This window comes from Pseudorca crassidens, chromosome 14, assembly GCF_039906515.1.
Source record: "Pseudorca crassidens isolate mPseCra1 chromosome 14, mPseCra1.hap1, whole genome shotgun sequence".
Lineage (NCBI taxonomy): Eukaryota > Metazoa > Chordata > Mammalia > Artiodactyla > Delphinidae > Pseudorca > Pseudorca crassidens.
In genome coordinates, this window is record NC_090309.1 from 13,888,532 (window position 1) to 13,916,402 (window position 27,871).

General features: G+C 39.7%; 1 protein-coding gene across 6 annotated transcripts; it reads left to right on the forward strand.

Moving 5' to 3' along the window:
* The first annotated feature begins 1,271 nt into the window (after positions 1-1,271).
* Positions 1,272-27,104, forward strand: RNF103 (ring finger protein 103). Of its 6 annotated transcripts, none has more exons than XM_067704454.1 (5): positions 1,272-2,084; positions 4,795-4,934; positions 13,566-13,681; positions 22,912-23,014; positions 23,394-27,104. In XM_067704454.1, exons 1-4 carry the CDS (start codon positions 1,859-1,861, stop codon positions 23,009-23,011), a joined length of 582 nt encoding a protein of 193 aa, XP_067560555.1. In that variant the 5' UTR covers positions 1,272-1,858; the 3' UTR covers positions 23,012-23,014; positions 23,394-27,104. The 6 variants fall into 6 exon arrangements, with proteins under 6 accessions (XP_067560555.1, XP_067560556.1, XP_067560554.1 ...); XM_067704455.1 differs by having other exon boundaries at positions 24,921-27,104; XM_067704453.1 differs by having other exon boundaries at positions 22,912-27,104.
* The last annotated feature ends 767 nt before the right edge of the window (positions 27,105-27,871 follow it).

Below are 27,871 nucleotides of genomic sequence, written 5' to 3' on the forward strand. Positions count from 1 at the left end.
AGAAGCCAGCCTTGTTTATTTTATGCATGCAATCCCCTTCTCCTTCAAGATTGGCACAGAGATCGACAGGAAGAGTATGCTCTACCGGGGTTAAATAAATACAGAACCGCGTACTGCGTGCTCACCCACGTTACTCAATTTATGTAAGTTCCTCTTGCTGGCGGTGCCCCACTCAGCGAGGGTAATGAAAGAAAACGCACGGAAAATTTGCACTGGGACATATCCACACTCAACAACCTTTGCCCTGGGAACTCAGCATTTCGATACCTGGCTTATAACGCCCCTGAGACTGAAACTGCGACGGGTGAGGAGGGGGTGTGGTGAGGCCTTTGTAACGGGCAGGGACGGGTGAGCCTAGTTCTGCCTCCCCCTTTGACCAAATCTCCTTCAACACAGAAATGCGCAAACTACTACATTCTCACCTAGAGATGGAAAATCATTGTTTTCTGGGTTTCGCCTTCTACCATCTCAAATCAACTGCGCCAAAATTTTCCCAGTTAACCGGGACCTGGCATACACGTACTCTTATTTTTACTTAAGAGGATGATTAACTGCCCCATTTTTACCAAAAAACACACAAAGCGACACAGTCCTAACTGCAACCCTCAGACAAAATCACTTACTAAACATCTGCAGGGCAAAAGGAAAGAGAGAGGAGGAGACACTGGAGAGGCAACTTCGGGAGCGCAGAAGATACCGCGTCGAGGCTGCGGCTCCGCGCCGCTCTCCCGCCCCCAGGCTTGGGCGCCCCCTTCCTTCCCCTTCCCCTCTCCTCCCCACCGCCGCCCGGCGGGCGCTCCCCTTGTGGCCCCGCCCGAGGCCCCGCCCCGCAGCCGACGTCAGTTGTTATGTCTCGATTTGGGCCGTGGCCGCCGAGGATCCTCTAGTCCGGAGGCGACGGCAGCGGCCTCGCGCGGGGGAGGGGTCGTCGGGGACGGCGGCCGGAACCCGCGCCGCCCATCCGAGCGGGGCGAGCGCTGCGTGACCAGGAGGCAGCCGGAGAGCCGCCCCGGGGAGACGTCTCGGGCCTATTTTTGCGTTTTTTCTCCGGGACCGTCGCCTCGCGCGCCCCATTTCCCTCTGCAGAGACTGCGACGCCCCCTCCTGGGCCGGGCCGCGGTGCCCGCCAGCCTGGAAGGCGCCGCCCGCCGGCCTGAGCGAACCTGCACTCGCCGCCGCCGCCGCCGCCGCCGCCGTTCCCCGCCGCGCTTCTCGTGGAGCCTTCGCGGCCGGCGGGGCCTGGGGCCTGGGCGCCGGGCGCGGCGCTGCAGCGGCCGGTCCTCCCCGCGCTGGGCCCCGGGCCTGGCCCCGCCGAGCACCGCACCCTCCTGACTGCCGCCGCGGGAGCCCGGCCTCAGCCCGGCCGACTCCAACAGCCTCCCGGGACCGCCGCCCCTCTGGCCCCAGCCTGCAGCCCGGCCCCCTCTTCCTTTGTGAATCTGAATGATTTTTTTGGCCTCCCCCCTCCTCCGTTGAGATTACGGTGCTAGAAGGCCGACCCCGCCACATCCCAGTGCCCCCCGCCGGCGGAATCGGCCCTCATCTTGTTCTTACCCGCGGGGTCTCCCCGCGCCTCTCTCCTTTCGGGGTTTAATGGGTGGACTTTTAAATTTTTTCCCCCTTTATTTTTCTCGCCTCTTGACTGGAAGGCCCCGCGCGAGGCTCTGCGCCTCTGCCCCTCCTGGTCTGTTCCTCACCCCCGCACAGTCCACCTGCCTCCCGCCGGGGATGGCCCCGCAGTGACGGCGGCGGGCGCCGTACCCCACGCCAGGCTGGTGCCCTCGCCCACACTCCCCCAGTCTCCCCTCCTCTCCTCCGTGTTCTGAGCTCTCTGAAAAGAGCGAAGACGCAGGGGAAGATGTGGCTGAAGCTTTTTTTCTTGCTCCTCTATTTTCTGGTCCTGTTCGTCCTGGCCAGGTTTTTTGAGGCCATTGTGTGGTACGAAACTGGCATCTTTGCCACCCAGCTGGTGGATCCGGTGGCGCTGAGCTTCAAGAAGCTGAAGACCATTCTGGAGTGCCGGGGACTGGGGTACTCGGGGTTGCCCGAGAAGAAGGATGTCCGGGAACTGGTGGAAAAGTCAGGCGAGTATCGGCTCCCCGAGGGTCCCCTCCACTCGGAGGAGGGGACGACCCGTACTTCCTCGTACCTGGTGGTCCCCCAGAATGAGGCGGTACCTGGAAGGGTTAAGCAGACTACTTCCAGAGCTGCCCGGGTTTCCTTTGTCCAGGTTTTCTACCAAAAAAAAAGTAAATCCCAGTTTTTGGAAGGGGCCTGGGCTGGAATTATTTGTAGGGGTGTTGGTGTGTCTTCCTAAGGTTATTTTAAAATAACAGTTTAAAGTGCAGCTTCTTAGTGTTGTTTACTAAATTGAGTGTTTTTCTCAAATTTCGGAAATGTCAACCAGTTACAAACAAATTGGAAAGCATTATTTGTCAGTTGAAATTCATAAGTATACAAGAAAAACCCCAAAACGTTCTCTGTAGATAGCAGCATTTGTCACCCTAGTAATAACAAGTTACCCGGAGGGGAAAAACATCATTGGAATACTTAATATCAAAGAGGCATTTAGGCCTAGGATTTAAATTTTATTTTGTTTTATATTTTATTTTTTCTTCCAGATTTATTGAGATATAGTTGACTTGCAGCACTGTACAAGTTTAAGGTGTACAGCATGATGATTTGATTTACGTACATCATGAAATGGTTATCACAGGAAGTTTAGTGGACATCCATCACGTCATATAGATACAAAATTAAATAGAAAAAATTTTTTCTAAGATTTAAATTTTAAATAATGAGTTTAAATATAGAGAAAGTGTACAGGGCACAGTATTAGCTTTTCATACTTTAAATTTGGTGAAAATAAGGTGAATATTTTTTGTGAATGCCTATCTTGTTTGTTTCGAAAGAGTTTATATTTCTGTAAGGATTTTTTTTTGAATTCTTATATCCTGGGTGTAAACTACTTTTTCCCTTCTGTGCCACAGGGGCTGCATCCGCTTAAATGGGTTGAGACATATTGATAGAATTGAGCTAAGAGATATTTAACATCTTAAAGAATGCATTTTCAATAACTGTTGGTTTTGGGGTAGGATTGGGTGAGAAATGGGCTTAATTTTTTTCACCCCTGGACAAAATATATCTTGGTTTAGATACACTTCCTGGAAGGGGAACGTACTGTAATTTGAGAAGGGCATTCTGGGTTGCTGTAGGAAGCAATTGAAACTGATAGTTGTCTTTTTTTGTTGTTTCAAGTGTATCTGTCAGCTGTGTCTTTTACGAGACAATTTTTTTTTCCTTATTTGGTATCTTATAGCCATGTAGTATGATAGACAAGAATCCTAACTCCAGAGGACTTGAGCACTCAGATATTTGCAGATTAAGGTTCAGATCACTACTGGGATAGAGGAGGGAACACTCTCTGTAAAAGTGATGCATTTTTCTTTAGAGAAAACATAAAATTGTGTGTTATTTGCATAAAATTATGCCTCTTGTTTACTGACTGGTTTATGGTGACTTTTATTACTACCATGGCTGGCATGTAGGGTAGGGGGAATAAAGTAAAGTAGAAGATCTCTAATAAATAAACTTTCTAGGTTTAGAAGTGAAAAGTACCTTAACTGCCCAAGCCAAATCATTTTTCATGGTAAAGTAATTTGATACCACATTTTTTTTCTTGAGACTTTTATTTAGTGTTGCCTTCCTCTGGGCCTAAAAATACTTGTAACTTTGAGTGTACAAAGAGTGCACATAATATTTAAAGAATACACACAGCTCACAAAAATATGACTCAGATCACACATTTTATAGCAGAGAGGTCTTGGTATAGCAATTTAACTTAATAATTTAAATATTTGTTGTGGATGGTTTTGCTGCTGTCGTGATACAATGCTTGTTTTTGCATTGTTAACATTTAAGACAAAAGTTAAAATAATTTGACGTGTTTTTCTTTACTTTTTATTTGATGATACAAAGTGTAAATTTACACTGTAAGTTTGTGTATGAATATGGAATTTGTTCTTATAGGTAATCTTTTGTATCTAACCTCCAAGTCATGTAAGCCCTGTTGCTATGTTACGCAGGTGGTGATAGCAAATTTTGTAAACCCATTTCTAATTCTTGTCAGTCAGAAGTATATATTGGGCTTCCCTGGTGGCGCAGTGGTTGAGAGTCCGCCTGCCGATGCAGGGGACACGGGCTCGTGCCCCGGTCCGGGAGGATCCCACGTGCCGCGGAGTGGCTGGGCCCGTGAGCCATGGCCGCTGAGCCTGCGCGTCCGGAGCCTGTGCTCCGCAGCTGGGCCCGTGAGCCATGGCCGCTGAGCCTGCGCGTCCGGAGCCTGTGCTCCGCAGCGGGAGGGGCCACAACAGTGAGAGGCCCGCATACCGCAAAAAAAAAAAAAAAAAAAAAAAAAGAAGTATATAAATCATAGTGTTTAAAAATTATTTGATGCCTGGACAAAAGCTGAATAATATTGTGATGGCTTTTGTGGCTGGCATAAATTCAGTAATTTCCTAATAAATTATGTGATGATGCCACTAGAATATAAACTCCATCAGGAGATGGATTTTTATCTGTTTTGTTCACTTTTACCTGACACATAGAAGGTTCTTCTTACATATTTACTAAATGTATGAATCTTAAATAGGTGTATTCAGGTTCTACTCTTCTGTAGAGTGCAATGAAAGTACAGTGACATAATTTTTTAACAGTATAAAATAGAATTTATCATTGAAGTTGGGAACGTGAGATTTTTGCAATCTTATTAGTGTTATTTTTTCTTTTCTTCAGGTGACCTGATGGAAGGTGAGCTTTATTCTGCACTCAAAGAAGAAGAAGCGTCTGAATCTGTTTCTAGTACCAATTTCAGTGGTGAAATGCACTTCTATGAGCTTGTAGAAGACACAAAAGATGGCATCTGGCTGGTTCAGGTATTAGAAACAGTGATAGAAGTGAAATTATTTTTACCAAAATAGTAGTCACCAGCTGGTGACACTTCTGTGTACTTGTGTCATGTTTCTTAGACATAACTCACTTCTCATAGGGAGGCTCCACTGTCCCCTTAAAGAGGTTTTGCAGACCAACAAAAATGAAAATTAATTAAAGAGTGGGGGAAGGGAAGTGTCGGGAAAGAGGGTTGACTGTTTTGTTAAGAATCAGCAGAAGCAAATCCATTTTAGTTGTTGGATCTGCATTATAAAGTAAGAAACACATATATATTCCTTTTATTTAGTGATTTGTACTGTTTCTCTCAGCTTTTGTTAACTCCAGTTTTTAATTCAGTTTTTAATTCATCATTTTTGTTTCTAAAGAAAGAACTATAGCCAACTTTGCGCCTATAGAGGAAGAACTATTGTGGGGAATGGTGGGGGAACTTATTACTTTGCTCATGAAATTGATGAGATTATAATTTTAAACCCTAGCTCTTATGCTATCAAAACTGTAGATTTAATTAGCATATTAGAATTTGAGAGCTATGAAGGGCCTTAAAAATCATCTTTTGTTCTTCCCAAAGTGTGGTTTATGTGCCACTCATGGTAAATGAGTGGACACACATTATCATTTGTGTATTTTTATGTAAATTAGAAAAATCAATATTATATTGAACATGGAATTTCATAAATTTGCTTAGGGAAAGTCTAAAGTTATTTAAATTTTTTAAAATATAAGTTCACTTAAAGTAACATATTAAGTAAATTAACAACATGAATTCAGCTAAAATTATGATTATTGAACCAGAATCAAATCCCAGACCCCCTCATTTCTTGTCCAGTGTTCTTGTTATTTCACATTGGGGTTGGCAAAGTTTGATTCAGGACATAAAAAACAAAATAATTGCTGCTTCATATTTCTTCCTGAGAACAATGACCGCAGAATAGGGTAGAAAAAGCTATTGAGTCCAGACACCTTATTTGCAGATCTGGTCCTGTCACTGATTTGCAATATGATTGTGGATAGATAGATTTTCTGTAGCACATGGCCTCAAATAAATACATATACACCTAAAGAAGATAGAATAGTACTATATAGTCCACTGGGCTAACGGGTTGACATTTGGGAATTCTTCAGGTGATTGCATTGGATATCCATGACCTTTCCTTTACTTGCAACCTTCCTATTGTGTTTGACCTTTTACCCTCCAGATAATCTAATTCCGCATTTTTTAAGTCTAGCAAACAGAGAAACTGGGAGGAGGGTATGGGTATTGTCTATACATTATCCATCAAATTCTACTTTATTTGTGTGTTAAATTATTGGTATTGAAAAAATAAACTGTAGCATCTTTAAAGCCTTAATTTATAAATAGTTATTCTATTTCTTTTCCCAGATATTTATTTCTGATAGTTTGATCGAGGAAGACTTAATGGTTTTGGTAACTTCAGTTTTATTCCTGAGATTGAACTGAATAGCCAGTCCCACTGCCCTGTGTCCTATATCTCATGTTTGTCCACACATTGAACGGTCCCATAGAGATGAATGGTAAAGATGCTGAACACCTTCCAAAGTTGGAAAAAGCTATGTCAAAAGTCTGGAAATCCTTTTGGTATATAGAGTGCTGCCTATAAACTACGAACACACTCTGCTTCACTAATTAGCATTATAGTCTTGGCTTATAAATGATCTGCTGTTTTTCTATGTCATATTAAAGGTAAGCATGGATTAAACTCCCTTAAGAAGTTACAAAATTCATACAGTTTATTCAGCAGTTAATTGTACACCAGGCTCTGGAGATATACCAGGAGCATACAACAGGCTAAGTCCTTGCTCTTTCAGGCAGCTCACATTCCAGTTGGGAGAGGGAGGCACTAACTAAATAAATATTTAATATAACATTAGTTAGTGGAAAGTGCTAAGAAGAAAAATAAGCAGGGTAAGGAGACAAGAGAGTGGCAAAGAATTCCCTGATAAGGTGATACTTGAATGAAGAGAAGAACAAGTAACGAATGGTAGTGAATGTAAACATTATAAATTCTAATCACGGAATTATTTTTCTCTGAAAATGTTTTTTTAAACTTCATAGGCATCAATAGTGAATGGTGCAGTAAGACACAATTTTTCCAGTGACCTTCAAGATTTGCACTGATCACCACTGTCTGGCTTGTGTTCCCTCGGGCCAGTGGCTTACATCTGTCAAATGGCTGGCTTGGGTTGGAAGAACAGTCTCTGGCAGGGCAACTGAGAAGATTGAGATCGAAACCTCAGTCACAGTGCCTTCAGCACTCTGAACTCGCTAGCTAAGCTAATCAGCACAGACACTTTGGTTTAAGCTCCTAAGAGAGGGCCATGTTGTTTTGTTTCTTAATTGAAAATATCTTCTCAAAACAGAAGAGAAATACTCTCAGTTGCTTGTCATTCTTTCAGCTCAGATTATATTTATCTCATTTCTTGTGAAGGATAACATTCAAGAATTCAGTTTTGTTTTTTTTAGATATTGGGGTAAGAGTTTATTAATTTATTTTATTTATTTTTGCTGTGTTGGGTCTTCGTTTCTGTGCAAGGGCTTTCTCTAGTTGTGGCAAGCGGGGGCCACTCTTCATCGCGGTGCGCGGGCCTCTCACTGTCACGGCCTCTCTTGTTGCGGAGCACAGGCTCCAGACGCGCAGGCTCAGTAATTGTGGCCCACGGGCCCAGTTGCTCCGCGGCATGTGGGATTCTCCCAGACCAGGGCCGAACCTGTGTCCCCTGCATTAGCAGGCAGATTCTCAACCACTGTGCCACCAGGGAAGCCCAAGAATTCAGTTTTTAACAGTTTGAATTATCATTCTTTTCTATTTGTTTTAAAAGAAGCTGACTCATTTCAGTTTGCTCTATCATTGTCATTTTTTTTAATCTGTGAGGATGCATAGATCCCAAACAATTCAATCTTCTTCATATTGCATTTATTTTAGGTATCCTGGATAAGAAATATTTAAGCACATCAAAGTTCTTTCCTCTTTTTCTCCCAGGTTTCCAATATCATTTTCTTACTCAGATGAATTATACTCTCAGATGAATACCTAACTCTCAGGTAGCATATAACTGATAATTAGCACTTTAGACTTTATATGTCATTGAAAGGATGTCTAGATTTACTGATTTGGGGAAGATGTGACTTTAATAAATGGGTATATGACTTAGCTATTCCATCACTTGGTCAGTTCATTATTTTTCTGGAATGGGTTGGTAATAATAAAAGATAATCCAGGTTGATTATCTTTTTTGGTGACACTGCATGTGGACTGACACTACAAAAGGAAACATGAATTTCTATAATTTAATTAATTCATCCTATATCCCTTATGATTTCTATCTTCTCGGTAACTCATGAGTTTATTTTCTGAATAATACATGTTAATGGTATTCATATCTTTCTCCTAACTGTTGTAAGATGTATTACTGCTCATGAATTATCCTTACATTAAAGCAGAGTGTTAGCACACTTCTTTTCATGTGAAGCTTTTTCATGTCTCTCCTGTATTCTCTGTAATATGAGGTGGAAAGAACTAATTTTAGTTTCTAAGGCAGCAACACATATGGGACATCTTTAGCAACAATACACTGTGTAATCCATGAAGGAACCAAGTCATCTTTTTTCTATCACTTCTTTCTAACATTCTAAGTTTTCCTGCTTTGTTCCTAACCTGACCTCATATCTTTCATTAGCTCTTTATTTCCAGTTTTGTGGATTCTTTGATTCTGCTGCCTACCAATCTTTTTAGCCTCACAAATAGAAGTTACTTTTCTTTCAAAAGATTCTTGGTCAGGCCTTTTTTTTTTTTTTTTTTTTTTTTGCCGTGTTGGGTCTTCGTTGCTGCACGCAGGCTTTCTCTAATTGTGGTGAGCAGGGGCTACTCTTCGCTGCGGTGCGTGGGCTTCTCATTGTGGTGGCTTCTCTTGTTGTGGAGCATGGGCTCTAGACGCGAGGGCTTCAGTGATTGCAGCACACGGGCTCAGTAGTTGCGGCACACAGGCCTTAGATCGCAGGCTCGGTAGTTATGGTGCATGGGTTTAGTTGCTCCACAGCATGTGAGATCTTCCCGGACCAGGAATTGAACCCGTGTCCCCTGCATTGGCAGGTGGATTCTTAACCACTGTGCCACCAGGGAAGTCCCAGTAGATAGGCTTTTGAAATGGAAAAGTTAGTGTACGTTGTGGATTTTACGGATTTATCCTTATCTTAACATTTCTATTTCTACATTTTGACTTTTGTTCAAAGAAGTTCAATGAGGGACTGTGCTATCTGTTCTCTGCTGGCTTTGTCACATTATAAGGAATTTAACATCAGTGGAATTGAGGTAGCAGTGAAAAGCTTTAGGTCAATATTTACTGAAGTATTATGTTAATACAGTTCCTGTTTGGCTGAAAAGAGTTACTAGCCGTTTTAAAACTTGTTTATTTTTTACTCCTAGACAGTAGTTTTGTTCAGGGAGGTTCTAAGTTATTTATTCCTCTCTTGACACTATGCTAAAGGTGAAATACTTGGCAAGCCATCTTATCCTTTATTTTGTATTGGTGAAGAGCTTTTATTTGTGTTTACTCAAAGAAAGCTAGTGAGGCTACCAAAGAAATAATTAAATGCTGTTGAATTTTGTTTTTGTCAATTACTCATCTTCACTTTTAATGATTTTATACAATTTGCATATATATATTTAGGTTGGTCTATGATTTTTTTTTTTTTTTGGCCATGCCATGCAGCATGCAGGATCTTAGTTCCCCGACTGGGGATCGAACCCATGCCCCCTGCAGTGGAATCGCAGAGTCTTAACCACTGGACCTCTGGGGAAGTCCCTGTGGTCTATGATTTTGAAAGTAGAAACTCGCTGTTCTAATGAAATATTGAGAGATGCAGAAAAACATTTTAGCTCTACACTCCTTTTATATTGAGTTATGTTATTTAATTTAGCCTCCATGTTGTTGTATGGGGATTAACAATATTAAAAGGGAAATGACAGATGTTCTGATTAGTAATAAAACCCACCTCTAAAAAATAGGCGAAAGTGTGTGGGTTTTTTCTTATACCAGTGTAACACATGTGGAAGGGAGTAAGCAATAACCTGAGGCCCAGTTTTTCTTTGTACGTTTAACTGGACTACACAAGACTGACATCAGAAAACATGGCAACTTAGCCTCTCACACTGTCCAACTCAGTTCCTTCCAGTGCTGTGCTGGAGCCAGCTCAAACTGCTTCATGAAGGGCGATTGTTAACATCCCTTTCCAACTCCACAGTTAGAGATGTCACGTTGGTAACTTGAAATCAACCATGTGGGAGTATTTACACCAAGGAAATAAGTAAATGGTAGAAATCAGAGCTTCTGTTTTCTTCTAGACAGCTAGTTGTTAAACATTTACCAGCAAACCACTGGTTTCATCCATTCATCCAACCATCCAACAAATATTTTTTGAAATCTAATGTGTGCCAGCTGAACCTGTGATAAGGGCAAAAAAGACGAATAACCTACAGTCTGTGCCGTAAGACAGCTCACAGCTTGGTTTACTAAAATGTGTGGGCCAGTAAAAACTCTTAGCATAGATTACCTTTTCCAGCTAAGTTAGATGGTCCGTGATGGTGCCACCATCTTGAGAGATCCTAAAGAGCTATTAGACAATAAAGTAGAAACCAGGAAAATTAGTACTAGGAAAAACCTAGTAGTTTTTTTCCTGAAAAAAGTGTATTTTTAAATACACTGAACTGGAAGTCTTTGTGTGTGACTGGGGTCAAGAACATTGATGTGCAGTTGCATAGCCAGGTACTAGTTATGCTAATGTTTGTCCGAAAACATCCCAGATGACAGGTTGCTGGGGAAGGGACTTTTCATTATAACAGATATCGGAAACTTGGAGCCTTTAGAGAACCTATATAATCAGAAGTAAGAGAATGAGTTACTAAACCATAAAAAGCTGAAATAGTTTAATTCAACATAAATATTTAATAAGTGCCCACCTGACTTAGGCATCATGCTAGCTGCAGGGAAAACAATGGTGAGCAAGTGTAGGGTTGGTGGTTAGAGAGGCGGATACCCTGGGAAGGAGGATGGAAAGATTGCTTCACTGCTAGCCTATGTTGCCAGGTCCGTTCCAGACTTGAGACTTGGAACTCATCTAGTTTTTTCTAGTCTCTGAAAATATTCCCCACAGAGAATGCAACATCCTTCGTGAACTGCAGAGGAATATGCTTCCCGTTTCACCACCAGAGTGAATGCCATTCAGAATCACTGTGCATGCTTTTGAATGTGAGCTATAACTTGGAAACTGTTACTGATGTGACACAGTAGTAATAGGCTTAGAGTATTTTGTTGTGCCATGTGACAAGCCAGATGAGTTATTTTGTTAAAACATTTTTAGTGGTTGTTTAATTTGGCCTCCACGAAATTTAATTTATGCTAAACCTTCAGTTGAATAATATAACTATATAGGACATTGGATAAAGCAATTTCTAATTGCGTAAATATAACTAAAGAGTCAAATAAAATGCTTTCATGCACTGCCTAAGGGATTTTTCATTTTTTTGTGGTTCTCTTAGTCAGGAATCATTAAACTCTTCAAAGCAGATGTTGGAATAGCTTGCTGAATAAATAAGGCCCTGTGGTTAAACATTGTCATGTACCTGCCTCAGAGATATTCACCACCTCTCTTCACACACTTTTGTTGTCTGTCCTATAACCAGGGGTGCCTGGAACAACCCCCTCATTCCTACTTCCTTTCCTAGCATTGGATGACTGTGCAGTGATCAGGATCTTCACTGAAAGATGCCCCTAGACTGAGGGCCAAATCCTATTTGCAGCATTGATCAGGAAATAGGAGTGAAAGGGGAGTTATTTTAAAAAACAGGGCAAAGACCAGGGAGTATAGCGATATGATTTTACAGAGATTTCTTAATCCTTCTGAGTAATCTGAAAAATAAGTTCAAGATTTCTTTGGTTACTTGATGGAAGAAAGAACTACCATATTGACTCTTCAGTGGTAGGAAAAGAAAAACAGAAGAGAAGAGAAAAGCCTGCCTTGCTTCATCTCCCTTATTTTTCAGATAAAATTTATAAAGTACTTTTAGACAATGGAAAAATGTGGAAGCTAGGAACTTACTGGGTAATGTAACCTGTGTGAACCTCCTCAGAAAGCACTTTCACCTGCTAAGACCATGTCCTCAAATTGCTCTCCTCCTGGTTACCTCAACCATCTGAGCATTTTAATAACATGTGCCTCCCTCATTAAGGCCATTTATTTTCACTTAAAAGTACTATCAGAACCATTTGTTCACTGCCTAAATTGTATATTTGTGTATGTATTTATTAAGCCTCAAAGTTATGTTACAAAGTGTTACATACCTATGTGTGTCTCTGTAGGTATGAGGATGATAGTATCAGTGATATATGGCAAAGGTTATCGGACAGTAATCTGTTGGCACATAAAGTGAACTTTAAGTCACTTGTCACCACCATGCACTTTCTCTCCTCCTGCTGCCCTTGAAATTTGTTAGACTTCCCAGTGGAGAGACCAGAGATGAGGTATTTGCACCAGCTCTTGCCTCTCCCAGGCACTCATTGCACACACTCACCTGGGATTTCACTTCCTGGAGGCTTTGTGAATGTGAAAATGGCCCTTCCTTCTAGAGAGTTTAGAGGCCCCCAGAGTACTGTGCTGTAATTTTGAATTAAATAGTATCAGTAATATAGCATTCATGAAAATAAACTTGGCCTGTATACCCTGGGCTTAAAATAAATCAAACAGATGGGTTCATGAAGACATAGGACACTTTTGGATTTCCTTTAATTTCCCATTTGGTTATTTTTGTTTTTAATATATACTTTTTGTTTGTTTTTTACTGGTATCTCTATTCATTAAAATCAGGAAGATAAGGAATAAAGGGAAAAGGTATTAACAATTAGAAAGTCTGAGAAAAGTCATTGCATATTTTGAAGGTTAATCTACATTTAAAAAAATTTTTTTTCTTCCCCCAATCCTAACTGTTTGAAAGCTATTTGCAAATTTGAAGTTAGAAGTTCAAGAATGTAGAATTTATTAATGGTAATTTTTTAATATGTTAGAACCTTTCGTGATTGTTAAGAAAAATGCCATAGTAGTAGTATATTGTTTTAGTCAAGCATAGTTTAATAGAAAACATGTGTTTGACTCTTGGCTCCATAATTACACTTTTAAAAAGTGAAATTTGAACTCGTTGAACCCACATGTGGTAATTTTTAGTAAGCTTTATTTGGGTTATTTAAAATTTTCTTTTCAGAGCAGAGAAATGACTCCAAGGGCCATTTTCTTCCTGTGTAAGTTAATTCTAGAGGATAAGCCACATGGAGGAGAATGTGGCTAGCTTTTTAATATGGTTTTGACTCCCCCTCTGCATAACTACCACAGAGTGTGAGAGTTTAATGTACTGTATTCAGTGTTTTAAATCTTTTCCAGTTGGACAGTTGCTCCTTTTACAAGAATTGCAGTGATAATATGATGACGTAGTAAATAAGATCTAGGAACAGAATATGTTTTTCAAAAAAAGTAAAGTTATAGATGTAAATGGTTGGTTTGACTCCATTTTAGGTGATTAAAGTATCTGTTTTTCTTTTGGGGGGAATAGGTTATAGCAAATGACAGAAGTCCTTTGGTGGGTAAAATCCACTGGGAGAAAATGGTGAAAAAGGTGTCAAGATTTGGAATACGTACAGGCACGTTTAACTGTTCCAGTGACCCCAGGTAAGTTGATTGGGCAATTCTTAGAATTTGAGTTCTGACCAGAATTTTTTTAATGTGATAAAGACAGTGGTATTAGAAGCCTGTTTAAACTGAAAGTTCGTTAGCGTGTTTAGCACGTTGTTAGCTACACAGGTATCTGATTAATAGTTTTTGATAACTGGCAGTTACTTACTTTCTCTCTGAGCTCTCTTTCTGTCTGGTTCTTCTATGTTGTTTCTAACGGGGTGACTCTTTAGAGTATGTCCTCGGTCTTTTTTGTTTCAATTTTACTTCCCAAAGAGACTTCAGTACATTGATGGCTTTAGGTGACACCTTTGTGCTGATCTAAATCTCCTTTCATAATTCGGACCTCTCGTTTGCATTTTGACACTCGTTTCCATTTGCCATACGAGTACCCCAGATAGACTCTGTTCCCTAAACCTGGTATTCAAATTCATATTCATCTTTTTTTTTTAGTAAACCATGTGCCCTTTCTACCTTTTCTTTTTCTGTCCTTTACTATTTTTTTTTTCCATTTTCTCAGACAAAAATCTTTGCAGGCATTTTTGTTTTTCTTTTTGTCATCATCTCCAGTATTTAGTCTGTCACATTATTTCTTGTTTCATTATTCCATTGTTTCTTCTTTGAAATGCGTTTTATTTCAATTTCTAGTTCCTCCAAGTTATGACTTGAATTCATTCGTTCATTTAATTATCCATTCAGTAAACATTTAATAAAAGATTAGTTGGACTTCCCTGGTGGCACAGTGGTTAAGAATCTGCCTGCCAGTGCAGGGGACCACAGGTTCGGGCCCTGGTCCGGGAAGATCCCACATGCCACGGAGCAACTAAGCCCGTGCGCCACAACTACTGAGCCTGCGTGCCACAACTATGGAAGCCCATGCACCTAGAGCCCGTGCTTCACAACAAGAGAAGCCACTGCAGTGAGAAGCCTGCACACCACAATGAGTAGCCCCAGCTCAATGCAACTAGAGGAAGCCTGCGTGCAAAGACCCAACACAGCCAAATATAAATAAATAAATAAATAAATTTAAAAGAAAAAGATTAGCATGTACAGCATGTTCTGTTCAGTGCTGAGGACGGGGCATATGATATGTATGGAGAAGCCCCCACGTTAGGTAGTTTCTGATGTAGGTAGATACGCCCGGCTTACCTACGTCCGTTATATGTGGTCACAATGGGAGACCCATTCGCTGTAGAAAACCCTCCTCCACCACTGCTTCACCTCAGATTCTCCTGCCCTTCTCCTTCAGGCTTACGTTTGCTTCGATTTTCCTCACTGTTCTTGTTTTGCTCCCTTGTAGTGTAGGCTGAGATGTGTGGTAGGAGGACTTCTTAAACGTTGGGGATAAGAAGGGAACTTGTGTCTCCTGACTCACATTTAGTCTCCTCATTCACCCACAAAGCTCCCATTTTCATCTTCAGCACAGAACCTTGATCATATTCTAATGCCTTTGGTTGAAATGTCCAAGATAGCGTAAGTGTTCATGTTCTTATGAAAAGGAAATCATTCTTATTTCTGTCTTGTGTTTACCAAAGACAGTGGCATTTGGTCCTATTCCATCATTCCCAGATGGTCTAAGTGAAAGATCTTTTTCTCTCCCACTGGTGATTGCAATACCAGAATAAATGATAGTTCTGATGTTTTGATTTTTTTTTTCAGATAATGCCAAAAGTCAGTATTAACATCACCAATTTATTGAAAAATATTCAGAACTTATTTTTTTAATGAATAAACTAAATAGTACATTTTAAACACTAACTTATAAATATATTAGAAAATATCAAGTAAGTACAAAAATATAAAGGTCAAACACATTTCAGTCTAACGTAAGTTCTTATATAACAATAGAGAATTCAAAACGAAACTAAGCATGACATAAAGTGAAGATGATCTATTCAGCATGAAAAACTGAAGGAAATAGTAGAATTGATTTTTAATGTGATTTTATAAAGCAAAATGCATCAGAAGTGTCATAATTGAGTCCAGTGGACTTTAGCGCAAATTTTTCTAGCTTTTCTTTTGAAAAGCCCTTTTTGATTCTATACCAGCTGAGGAACGGTGAAGAGATACATATAATCTACCTCCAAGTTTTCTCTAAATCCTTCATCTTCGTCTTCAGATAATCCCACCTCTTATTTATGACGGAAGAGACCTTTTTTGAGCAACTTTTTGCTTTTTTGTTGACTGCAGCTATAATTTTTTGTTATTAAACAAGCACTTTTACGTCATCTTCCTTAGTTTCATCACAGAGATGAAGATCTTGATGCAGAGTTACTTATATCAGTTTCAGTACTGTCATGTTGGTTTCCTTTGATTTGGAAAGTCTTCCAACTAGAGTAAGAACTATTCTTGTCATAGATGCTGTGCTTAGTCAGGGTCATTTTTTTTCTTTTAATGAGGATTATGGAGATGCAGAAGAACAAAATAGGGAGATAATAGAAAAGCGTGTTTAGAATGTCAATGCAGGGTGTAACTGGGCAGAGAATAGTGTTATTCAGCAAGCAAGCATTTTAATATGTTGAATAATTCAGTCATCAACTTGATCTCAGATTTTTAAAAACAGCAAAACTCTCTACTCTGCTGCCTATGTTGCTTTCTTTGACTGTAGTTCCTTCTCTTGGGTGGCCTCCAGGACAGCCTCCTCTGATGTGCTGGCCCCATTGTATCGTAGTATTTTCCTGACCTGTTTTGCTCCCCTTAAGAACATTCAGGACCTCCACTCTGTACAGTATCTGACTCTGTCCATGGCAGCAGTTTTCATTTCTTTCCCACACAGCCATCTTGCCTGGCCCCAGTTCCTCTAATTCCCCAACCCAGTGATCTATCTCAGGGGCCTTTACCCTGTCAGGTCTATTCTCTACTCTTTTTCTCCCCCCACCTTTGGAGAAAGAAGGAAGTGACGTGGGATATGTATCGGGAGGTTGGAGAGGCGGGGCAGAGATAGTAAAGAGTGGGATGGCACTGGAATTACAGGAGCTGAGTGGTAAATGGGCCAGGAGGGCTTATGGTGAAAGAATCAGGGATGCGTGCCCATGGGCTAAGCAGGGAAAAGAAAGTAAAGGGAAGATTGGTGAGCAGGACAGGAAGGCCAAGGAGACCAATGACCTTGTCTGAAGAAACAGCATTTTATGAACAGAATACCAAGGTTTCTTTTTTAATATAGTATGTTATCAGAAGCTGGAGTGCCAAAACTCACTAGCTATGTTTTTTTTTTTTTAATCATTTTTAGTCTTCAAATTCTCTAAGAGATCTCAAAAGGTTTACTTTAAGAACTAGAGGATATTTTCGTGGTGTCATCATTGAACTTATTCAGACCTTTAAAAAGGTTTTTTAAATTGGCAGTAAAAAGTTTTTATATTGATATGAGCATTAGTCTTTTCTGTTTAACAGTGGGGTTTTAAAATTAATATGGTGTACTTTATTTGTGTGTTGGATTTCAAGTCTGGAAAACATGATTTAATTTGAAAGATATATGATGACATACAAAATTTTATTGTCCTGGGTACTCTTATCTTGTGAAATGATAAACCTTAAAACCGTCCCTTAGTTCTGAACTGAAAAGAAAGTACATAGTACATTTGTTTTCTTCCATGAAGAAATGTATGCACTAAGATAAGACTTGGCTTGTTTTACACAGTAAAATTTTCTGTTTGAAAGACTGTCATTTAATTTATGACACAAATCAGAAGCCAAATATTCTCTGAGGTGGTTATACAAAGATGAACAGAATGACCGAGAGTAGAAATGTGTCATCCCAAGTATCCTATGCAATTAAAAAAGTAAAGCTCGTTAGATATTTAAGATGTGAATAAGGCAACTATCTATATGTAGTTGACTTGTTGTTTTGGGGGGAGGGTGGTGGAACTGGCATTCATGTCAGTGAACTATTATTTTGCATTGGACAAATACACTGTTACAGAATAGAAGATATTTTATTTTGTTGGAGTATCTAATTCTTAACCCGTTTCAATTAAAGCAATATTGACATTAATGGTATCTATCTTGTTAAGGAAGTAAATCAACTCAACAAGAAGCTGAGTCGTAGTCTTTGATCCTGAGTCACCCAGATAGTTTCCCAGAGTCGTTACTAACCTTGTCTTTGTGACATAACATGTTGTCTTCACTTATCTTAAATTATATCATGAAATTCCTGAGGTAAAATTAATTGTACTATCATCATAAAACCATATGCCACATACGTCAAGACTTCTATCTTAATCTGATCATATAAATGTATAATACGCTTATTTAATTTAATAAAATATAATCCATACTTTAAAGTAAAGCATAACATTTATGATTTTTTTCCCCTTTTGCGGTATGCGGGCCTCCCCCCCCCCCCGCTGCAGATAACATTTGTGATTTTTACATCAGTATTCTGAATAGCAAAATTAAAAATTAAACATTTATTACCATCCACTTACAAATCTGTAGTGAACAAAATGTATCCACATGGTAGATTTTCTTTTTTCCAACTTTACTGAGGTAAATTTATATATTGTAAAACTCCACATGGTAGGTTTTTAGAAAAAAACTTTTTTGTTTTTAAAGGAAATTGTTTCTCTGATTATCTCTCCAAATACCCCTCTTCATGGTCCTCATTAAAGAGATGAGAGAGTACAGAAAAATATAGGACTTGCTCTTTTCTAGGTGAGCCTTCGTGCAGATTACTTTATGACAGTGCTTGTGTGTGTCAGGCATTGTGGTGGGTGCTTGGGTTAATAAGTGGGTACAGCATGGCTCCTACCCTCAGGAGCTTGGCATTCAAGTCAGGGACTCAGCATGTAAGATAATCTGTTTCCTTCTCTCCTTTGCCTACCTGAATCTAACCATCCTTCGAGAGCTAGTTCAATTCCCAAACTTTTCACGAAATCTGCACCAGCCCAAACTCCCAGTGATACTCCCTTTTTTTGAACTTCCTTTACATTATTTAGTAATAGAATATATACAGTTTTATACTTTTGTCTCCTTAATAGGATTTTAAATTCTTTGTGAACAGGAATTATTTTCCTATTATCTTTAGGATCTTATTAGCACATAATGCATTAGTAGTTTCATAGTAGATGCTGGAAGTACTTGCCGATTCTCTTGACTCTAAGGCTTTTCAAGCTACACTTTTCTTTAAAAAAAAAAAAAGAAAGAAAAGAAATATAGAGATACAAACGAAAAATATGATAAAAAGAGAGCTTGCTTTTCCTCTTATACAACTGCCAGGTATTGGTACTACTTTTGACTGTTTACAGGTAATTTGTTTTTGGGGAGAGGGTATCTTTCAAGTGCTAAGGAAATGTGTCAGGGAAAAGACAAACTGTTTGCACAACAGTGAAGATAAGCAAGCTGGCTCATTTAGCGGCCTAGCTATTTACTTACAGTCTCCTCTCTTATAGATACTGCAGGAGAAGAGGCTGGGTACGATCCACACTCATTATGTCTGTTCCACAAACAAGTACTTCTAAAGGGAAAGTCATGCTTAAAGAATACAGTGGGCGCAAGATTGAAGTAGAGCACATTTTTAAGTGGATAACTGCTCATGCAGCTTCACGGATCAAAACCATTTATAATGCTGAACGTTTGAAAGAAGAATGGAATAAAAGTGATCAATACTGGGTAAAAATATACCTATTTGCAAACCTTGACCAACCCCCAGCTTTCTTCTCTGCACTAAGCATAAAGTTTACTGGAAGAGTTGAGTTTATTTTTGTAAATGTGGAAAATTGGGACAACAAGAGTTATATGACAGATATTGGTGTATATAACATGCCATCATACATACTTAGAACTCCTGAAGGAATTTACAGGTATGGAAACCACACGGGCGAATTTATATCCCTTCAGGCCATGGATTCATTTTTGCGCTCAGTACAACCTGAAGTAAATGATTTGTTTGTTTTGAGCTTGGTTCTAGTTAATCTTATGGCTTGGATGGACTTATTTATCACACAAGGAGCTACCATAAAACGATTTGTGGTTCTCATAAGCACTTTAGGGACATATAATTCTCTATTAATTATTTCCTGGCTACCTGTGTTGGGCTTTTTACAGCTCCCTTACTTAGATAGCTTTTATGAGTATAGCTTAAAATTGTTGAGATATTCCAATACAACCACGCTGGCCTCATGGGTCAGGGCAGACTGGATGTTTTATTCTTCACACCCAGCCTTGTTTCTTAGTACATACCTTGGACATGGTTTACTAGTCGATTACTTTGAAAAGAAGAGACGGCGCAACAACAACAATGATGAAGTCAATGCCAATAACTTAGAGTGGTTATCAAGTCTGTGGGACTGGTACACCAGCTACCTCTTCCACCCGATTGCTTCTTTTCAGAACTTCCCTGTAGAATCTGATTGGGACGAAGACCCCGACTTGTTCTTGGAGCGATTAGCTTTCCCTGACCTTTGGCTTCACCCTCTGATACCAACTGATTATATAAAAAACTTGCCAGTGTGGCGATTTAAATGCCTTGGAGTCCAGTCTGAAGAGGAAATGTTGGAAGGTCCTCAAGATATTGAAAATGACTCAGACAGTGAGAGCACAGACACTTTTAGCAGCGAGAAGGAAGTATTTGAAGATAAACGAAACGTAGTTCACAATTCTCCAGGAAGAGCAAGCCACTGTGATCCTGAGGCTTGTTCATGTGCCAATAAATATTGTCAGACCAGCCCTTATGCAAGGAAGGGGCGGTCATATGGATCATATAGCACTAACGAAGACTTGGAACCTGATTGGTTAACTTGGCCTGCTGATATGCTGCACTGTACTGAATGTGTTGTTTGCCTAGAGAATTTTGAAAATGGATGTTTGCTAATGGGGTTGCCCTGTGGTCATGTGTTCCATCAGAATTGCATTGTGATGTGGTTGGCTGGGGGCCGACACTGTTGCCCTGTTTGCCGGTGGCCTTCTTACAAAAAAAAGCAGCCATATGCACACCACCAGCCCTTGTCAAATGATGTCCCATCTTAACCACGTGCAATTTGTCCTTTATAAGCTTTGCGTATCCTACAGCTTGCCTTTTTAATGTTAGTCACCAAGTTTTTGTGGTTTGACGTTTAATTTAATGTTAGTGCGGTGACAGGAAATATACATTTTGCTAACGTTGATGACAATTATTTGGTTGCCTTGTGTGTCAATATGAATGCATACTTAAATGTAAAAATTTTTATTTACAACATTGGAAATTCAGAAGTTAATGTCTTTTTGTAAGCACAAAAGAAGTATGATAGAAATTTATCCTAGCAAGACTTTACAAGGTAGGATCAAATTCTAATGGAATTGAGGGAGTTTCTAAATGTTTCCTCCCTTTTTACAATCTGTGTCCAGCCCCTCTTGGTTAAATAATGTATGCTCTGAGACATGAAATTAAAACAGACCTATGAAATAAATTATTTTAAAACCAGAAGATTACAGCTTTTTTAAAATTGTTTTTGATAAGGTGGCTGAGTGCTATAAGTGTTTTGCTGGTTTGTTAATTTCACAGGTAAGCCAAATATGATTCTTGACTCGTGGGGGTAAAAACAAGACAAATTACGTTGCTGACACTAGCCAGAGGTGATGTTAGTCCCCCTTGGTTAGCTTTGATGGGAAGGAATTTCATGATGGGCTTTTTTTAAAGTATTAAATCACTTATGAGTATATTCATGTAAATAAAATCAGCTATAGCGTATTGGCCACACATAGATTACTTTATATATTTTTCCTGACTTTTTATTTTGAAAAAATTTTTAACTATAGAAAGGTGGAAACATAGTACAATGAACATTCATTTCTCTAATTCACCAGGTGTTTACATTCTGTTATATTTGCTTTATCTCTTCTATGTCTATAATTTTTTTTCCTTTCTCTCTTTTTTTTTCTTTTTTGCTGATCCCTTTGAAAGTAAATTTCAGTCATCATGATGCTTCTTTGCCACTAAAATGTACCATGTAACTCCTAAGAACAAGAACATTTTTTATATAACCACCACACCATTATCACACCCAGGAAATTTAACATTGATTTAATAATATCTAGTATACAATTTGTACTCCCCAGTTGCTCCCAAAATATTCTATATCTTTATATGTTTCTGTTTTGTTTTTATTGGGAACTCAGGCAAACTTTATGATTGGGTTTAGTCTCCTTTGTTTCATTCTTTTCTCTAGAGCAGTTCCCCTGCCCCCCCCCCCTTTTTTTTAAAGTCTTTTCTGACATTTTTGAAGAGTACAGGCTAGTTGGCTTATGGAATGTTCCACATTTCTGGATTTGTCTGAGTGTTTCTTCATGATTAGATTTAAAGTAAACAATATTGCCTAGATGATATGTATTTCCCTTTTGTATGACATCTGAAGGCACGGTGATGTCAGTTCATCCCATTGTTGGTGATGCTAAATTTGGCTAAGATAGTATCTGTCTTATCTTTGCAATGTAAGGTACTTCCCACTTGATAATTAAGAAGGAACCTGTGAGGCCACATGAGTATCCTGTTCTTCAATAAACTTTAACCCAATGGTTTTAACATCTGTTGATGATTATTAGCCTGAATCAGTTATTAAATAGGAGTCGTGACTTGGAGATTTTTAAATTCTATCCTTCATTCTACATTTATTAAGTGGCATTTTTTGTGTGTGAAAGAAGAGCTTTCCATTTTTTCATCTTGTGCTTTGAAATATCACTATAGACACATATTCTTTTTATATTCAGTGTGTTAAAATTCATTATTCTTTGTGATGCTCAAATCATCCCAAATTTGGTAAGTGGGAGCCCCTGTAAGCCAGCTCTTACGTCCTATTTACATCCCTTTGTGATCTTGAAACACTTCTTTGCCTTTTGACACAAGGTATTCCAGGCTCACTTTGTATTTTTCCTGGCCCAACCCTGTAATCAGTCATTTCTTCAAAGGGTCCAGGTTTCACGGGGGACTTTAAAACCCTTTATTGACTGCCCCTCAAAATGGTAAGAAAATTAAATTTTCTCATTCTGAATTGCTGCTCGATTACTAGCAGAAACATTTTTTTCCCTTCACGATACACTGAGCCTCATTTTCACAGTAATGGGAATAGTAAGGACTAGCAGTTACTTACTTTGTATTAATATCTGAGAGCTTTTAAAAATTTTAAATGAGTACGAACACTACCCCTTGTGCTCTACTTTTCCTTTTAAAAAAAAAAGTAATCATGTTATCGTAAATGTTTGTGTTTCTCAGAGTTCTGCCACCGTTCCACAGCTCTTTTCTCTCGTATTTTCGGCAGATGTCCCAAATCGACATGTCCAGGCAAAGGCCCCTCCCCAGATCTTCAGTTTCATGTACAGCTGTCTGTTGAACAGCTCCTCCGAGATGCTCTTAAGTAACTAGTAAGTCTCAAAACAGCTTTTCCTTCTCTATTCCTAACCCCCAGTCCTCCTCTTAGGGTCCTGATTTCAATTCATACATATAATATTGTCCATTCTGAAATGTATAGCAAGTATAGATATTTTAAAAGGTAATTAGGGGGCTTCCCTGGTGGCGCAGTGGTTGAGAGTCCGCCTGCCGATGCAGGGGACACGGGTTCGTGCCCCGGTCCGGGAGGATCCCACATGCCGCGGAGCGGCTGGGCCCGTGAGCCATGGCCGCTGAGCCTGCGCTTCCGGAGCCTGTGCTCTGCAACGGGAGAGGCCACAACAGTGAGAGGCCCGCGTACAGCAAAAAATAAGTAAATAAATAAATAAATAGTAATTAAAATTTCTCCTCCAGTGTCCCGGGGCACAGCGCACTTTGGAGACTACAGGCATACCTTGGAAATATTGCAGGTTTGGTACCAGTCCACCGCAATAAAGCAAATATCGCAATGAAGCCAGTCACAGGAATAATTTGTTTTCCCAGTACACATAAAAGTTATGTTTACACTGTACTGTAGTCTATTCAGTGTGCAATAGCATGTCGAAGAAAACAATGTACATACCTTAATTTAAATAATACTTTCTTGCTAAAAAATACGTTATCATCAGAACCTTCAGCAAGTTGTAATCTTTTTGCACTATAGTACTAGCCCCGAAGATAAACCAGTCTCCTTAACGCTGGATTACAAGGCCCCTCTTAATCTGTTCCTGGCCCACCTCTTGGACCCATCGTGACACTCTGTACTGCCTGTCTCTTCAGGCCCGTGCTCTAGTTTTTCTCAGCTTGGTGCTTTGCTGTCCCATCTGCCTAGTGTTTTCACCCCTCTTCTCCGCTTTGTCTGGCTAGATCCCACTTTCTCCAGAAATTCTACACCTCCTACCCATCTTTTCTTTCTCCACCAAGCTTATAAAGAGACGCAGATATCTTTACAGTGAAAGCTTAGGTGGTAGTCACCCTACTCAAGTGATCAAACTTAGCATCACCAATAATGGAGCAACCCCATCGCTCCTTGACCTTTCTTGATACGTGTCCTTATAACCCAGTGATACCTTGTACATGCCTGTCCTATATAACTGCATTGTATTAAAACTATGCATGTGTCTTTTTCAGGTGAATTTCTTTAAGGTAGGAACTGTGCTTTATTCATTAAATATATCAACATGCATGGCATAAAACAGAGATTATACCTTTTGAATGTTAGACATGCAATAAAAATATTACAGTGAGGTCAGGGAGGAAATAATTGCTAGAGGTTCAGGTCTCCAGGGAAGCTTGACTCATCCCTTAATTGTTAAGCATAGCAAACAATGCTTTTGTCGGATTTTCCTGGAGGCAGAGAATTGAAGGAAGTATTCAAGGTTGACAGACTCTAAACTTTAACTGTGTTTAAAAAGAACCTTTGAATTCTTAGAGCCACCTAGTGAATTTAATTAACTAAAGATTCCAGGGCTTCCCTGGTGGCGCGGTGGTTGAGAATCTGCCTGCCAAGGCACGGGACACGGGTTCGAGCCCTGGTGTGGGAGGATCCCACATGCTGCGGAGCAACTAGGCCCGTGAGCCACAACTACTGAGCCTGCGTGTCTGGAGCCGGTGCTCCGCAACAAGAGAGGCCGCGATAGTGAGAGGCCCGTGCACTGCGATGAAGAGTGGCCCCCGATTGCCACAACTAGAGAAAGCCGTTGCACAGAAACGAAGACCCAACACAGCCATAAATAAATTAATAAATTAAATTTTAAAATAAAAGATTCCAAGTATGTGGGCTTTCTAGTTAACTGAACTCTGGTTAACTGTAATAGTGGGACACGTAATTGTGTTCTGCTCAACAGTTTTTTCTTCTGTCTTCTCTAATTATTTCTTATGTATGTCTTTTCTTTCTTTAAGGATGATAAGCTCCCTGAGGGCAGGAGTAATTGTAAGGTCGGATCTTAACGAACGGCACCACGAAACAGAGGAAAGCTTCGAGTGAGCTTTATTAGGGAGCGCTCCCGGGCGAGGTTCACTGGTCCGAGAGAAAGGGGGCCAGAGAAGTCGCGCCCGGGTGAGGGTTGGGCAAGATTTTATAGGGGAAGAAGGGAAAGGGGTGTGGTGAATCTAGGAGGGCGCAGGGTATTCCTTATTTGGTGGTCTTTTCGGGTATCCTGGGGGACCGTTAGTCCCGCCCCTCGAAAGGCGGGAAGGCTGGGCTGGTTTCAAAGTCCCCAGGTCAGTTCCTGGAACTGGGTGATCCGGAATGTCTCCAGGGCAGTTTCTGGAATTGGGTGGTCCGGAATGTCTCCAGGGCAGTTTCTGGAACTGGGTGGTCCGGAATGTCTCCAGGGCAGTTTCTGGAACTGGGTGGTCCGGAGAATTTCGTTCTGATGCAACCTGTGAATCTGATTGTGTTCCCCTGCCTCGGGCCAGTTGGCCTTACAGTAATGTTATAATCTACTGTTATGTCTTTAACACATTAGACCCAGAGTAGATAATCAATAATTGTTTGCTTGAATTTAAAAAATATTTTCTAATTTTACCCTTTACCAAACATTTTACTCCCCATCTAGTATAGGTGGAAAAGATAAAACAGAAGAGATTATATTTTTAGTATCCATTAATAGTGATGAAGATATCAATATTTATGGCCTACTCCAAGAAAAAAAATCTTAACTTTTTTCCTGCAGTAACATACTTTTTAAAATTATCTCTTCTTTAGATTATGTGGGAGCCTGGAAGATTATTCATGTAATCTTTCTCCTTGCTCCCTCATTTTCCCCCTTGGTCATTTTATTATTCCTTAAAACTCTACCAAAGGGTCAAAAGGTACAGAGAGAAGTGTTGAGTCCTTTTTGCTGTTGGATCTGATTAAAAATTTAGAGAAGAAAAAATGGATTTAATTGTTTAAATGTTACTTTTGAATCATCTGTGTTTTGATCATTCTGTTCTTGCTCTTTGTTGTCAGTAATATGAGTACATTGATCAATTTAGGCAATCTCTTTGTTTAATTTTTTGTACCATCTTCTCACCAAAGGTTTTCATTGTTTTGTATACAGTAGATCACTTTACTTTCTAATACTCTCTAATATCCCTATGCAACAGGTAGAACAGAAGGAATTCCCACTTAATAAATGATCAGAACTCAGGACAACCACCATAGTTAAAGATATGACTATGTCAGGGCCCATGGAAACAGACTCTGAGTAGGGAGCGGTGGGGCAGCAGTGTATATACTCCACCTAAGGGTTGGGATTTCTTTTTAAAACAATGTGTCAAGCAGTCAAAGCCGGTGGTGGTGGCCTCTTTGTAACCTGTGGATAAGAGTCTATCTACCTACCTTGTTCAGGATTCTTTCTACCATATTTTCATTTAAAAATAAGTGCATTTGTAGAAAGTATAACTATAGGAAACTGACTTTTGTCAAAATTATATTCGCCTTTACTCTGGTGCTAAATTGCTTACTTGTTTTTCACATTCTCTTGGTGGTTTATGTTCATGATGGGATAATAGGCTCTTCATATTGTATGTTAAACAAATGGTGCTTGAGTATTTATTCACAGTCTGTTTTAAAACTCATTCTTAGTATTGACACAGAGGATATCTAACTGTATTTGTAGCATATTTATCTAATAAGAAAAGAGCTTAAGAATACAGAGGCACCCAAAAAGATGGGTGCACTATGTGTTTCCTTTTTGTTTTGTTTATTTTCAACTTTATTGAGAGATAATTGACGTATAACATTATGTAAGTTTAAGGTGTAGGATGTGTTGACTCGATACATTTATATATCGCCAATTACCACAGTAGCATTAGCGAACACCATCATGTCATACAATTACATGATTCTTTTTCTTGTGGTAAGAACATTTGAGATCTACTCTCTTAGCAACTTTCAAATATGTAATACAATATTGTTAACTATATTCACAATGCTGTGCATAAGATTCCCCAAACTTATTCATTTTCTAACTGGAAGTTTGTACTCTGACTAACGTCTCCCCATTTCTCCCACCCCCAGCCCTTGGTAACCACCATTCTATTCTCTGTTTCTGTGAGTTTGGCTTTTTTGGATTCAACATGTAAGTGATATACGTATTTCTCTCTCTGACTTATTTTACTTAGCATAGTGCCCTCAAGATCCATGTTTTCACAATTGGCAGGATTTCATTTTTTCTCATGGCTAAATAATGTTCCATTGTGTGTGTGTTGTGTGTGTGTGTATGTAGGTGTGTGTATACGTGTGTGTGTACGTATATTCAATATACACCGCATCTTAATCCATTCAACCACTGTTGAATACTTAGTGTTTTCTTATAAGCATCTACTAAATGAATGAAGAGCCATGCAGATGCTTACTCAGAGAGAATTTATTCTTTACATAGAATTTGAATGAGCTTGGTGATCTAGCTTCCCAGTCAATAGAATAGAGGCTACATGTAGAGAGACTATGGAGTAGGGGTAGGGGTGGAGCCTGCTAGAGGCAGGCCTGGCACGTCATAGTCACAGTAGTATTATAGTAAGGGGTAGAATATTTAAGAAAAAAGAAATAAAACAACAAAACAAAAAACAGTCACTTGTGGTACAGTGGCAGATAATTTCCTGAGAGGATATCACTATCTGGCCGACAATGACTATGTCATCAAGAAAAACATTTACCAGTACTATTTGCACAAGAAGCCAGGAAAATTCATTTTATGATATTCAAAATAGTAAACTTTAAAATGTTTCAACAAAGGGAAAAGTTTCCATTTCCTGAAAAACATTTAGGGGGATGGGGTAGGAAAGACAGAAATCTCATTCCTTGGCTCCCTTATAAAAGGTTAATGACTAACAGTCTTAACCAGTTTTTCCATAAACCATGC

What these genes read in the sequence shown, in the direction of transcription:
- RNF103 (XM_067704452.1), top strand. Translation starts at nt 1,859, where the DNA reads ATGTGGCTGAAGCTTTTTTTCTTGCTCCTCTATTTTCTGGTCCTGTTC. An exon ending in ATGGCATCTGGCTGGTTCAG is followed by an intron (nt 4,935 to 13,565) that starts GTATTAGAAACA and finishes TGGGGGGAATAG; the next exon opens with GTTATAGCAAATGACAGAAG. An exon ending in AACTGTTCCAGTGACCCCAG is followed by an intron (nt 13,682 to 19,071) that starts GTAAGTTGATTG and finishes CCTCTCTTATAG; the next exon opens with ATACTGCAGGAGAAGAGGCT.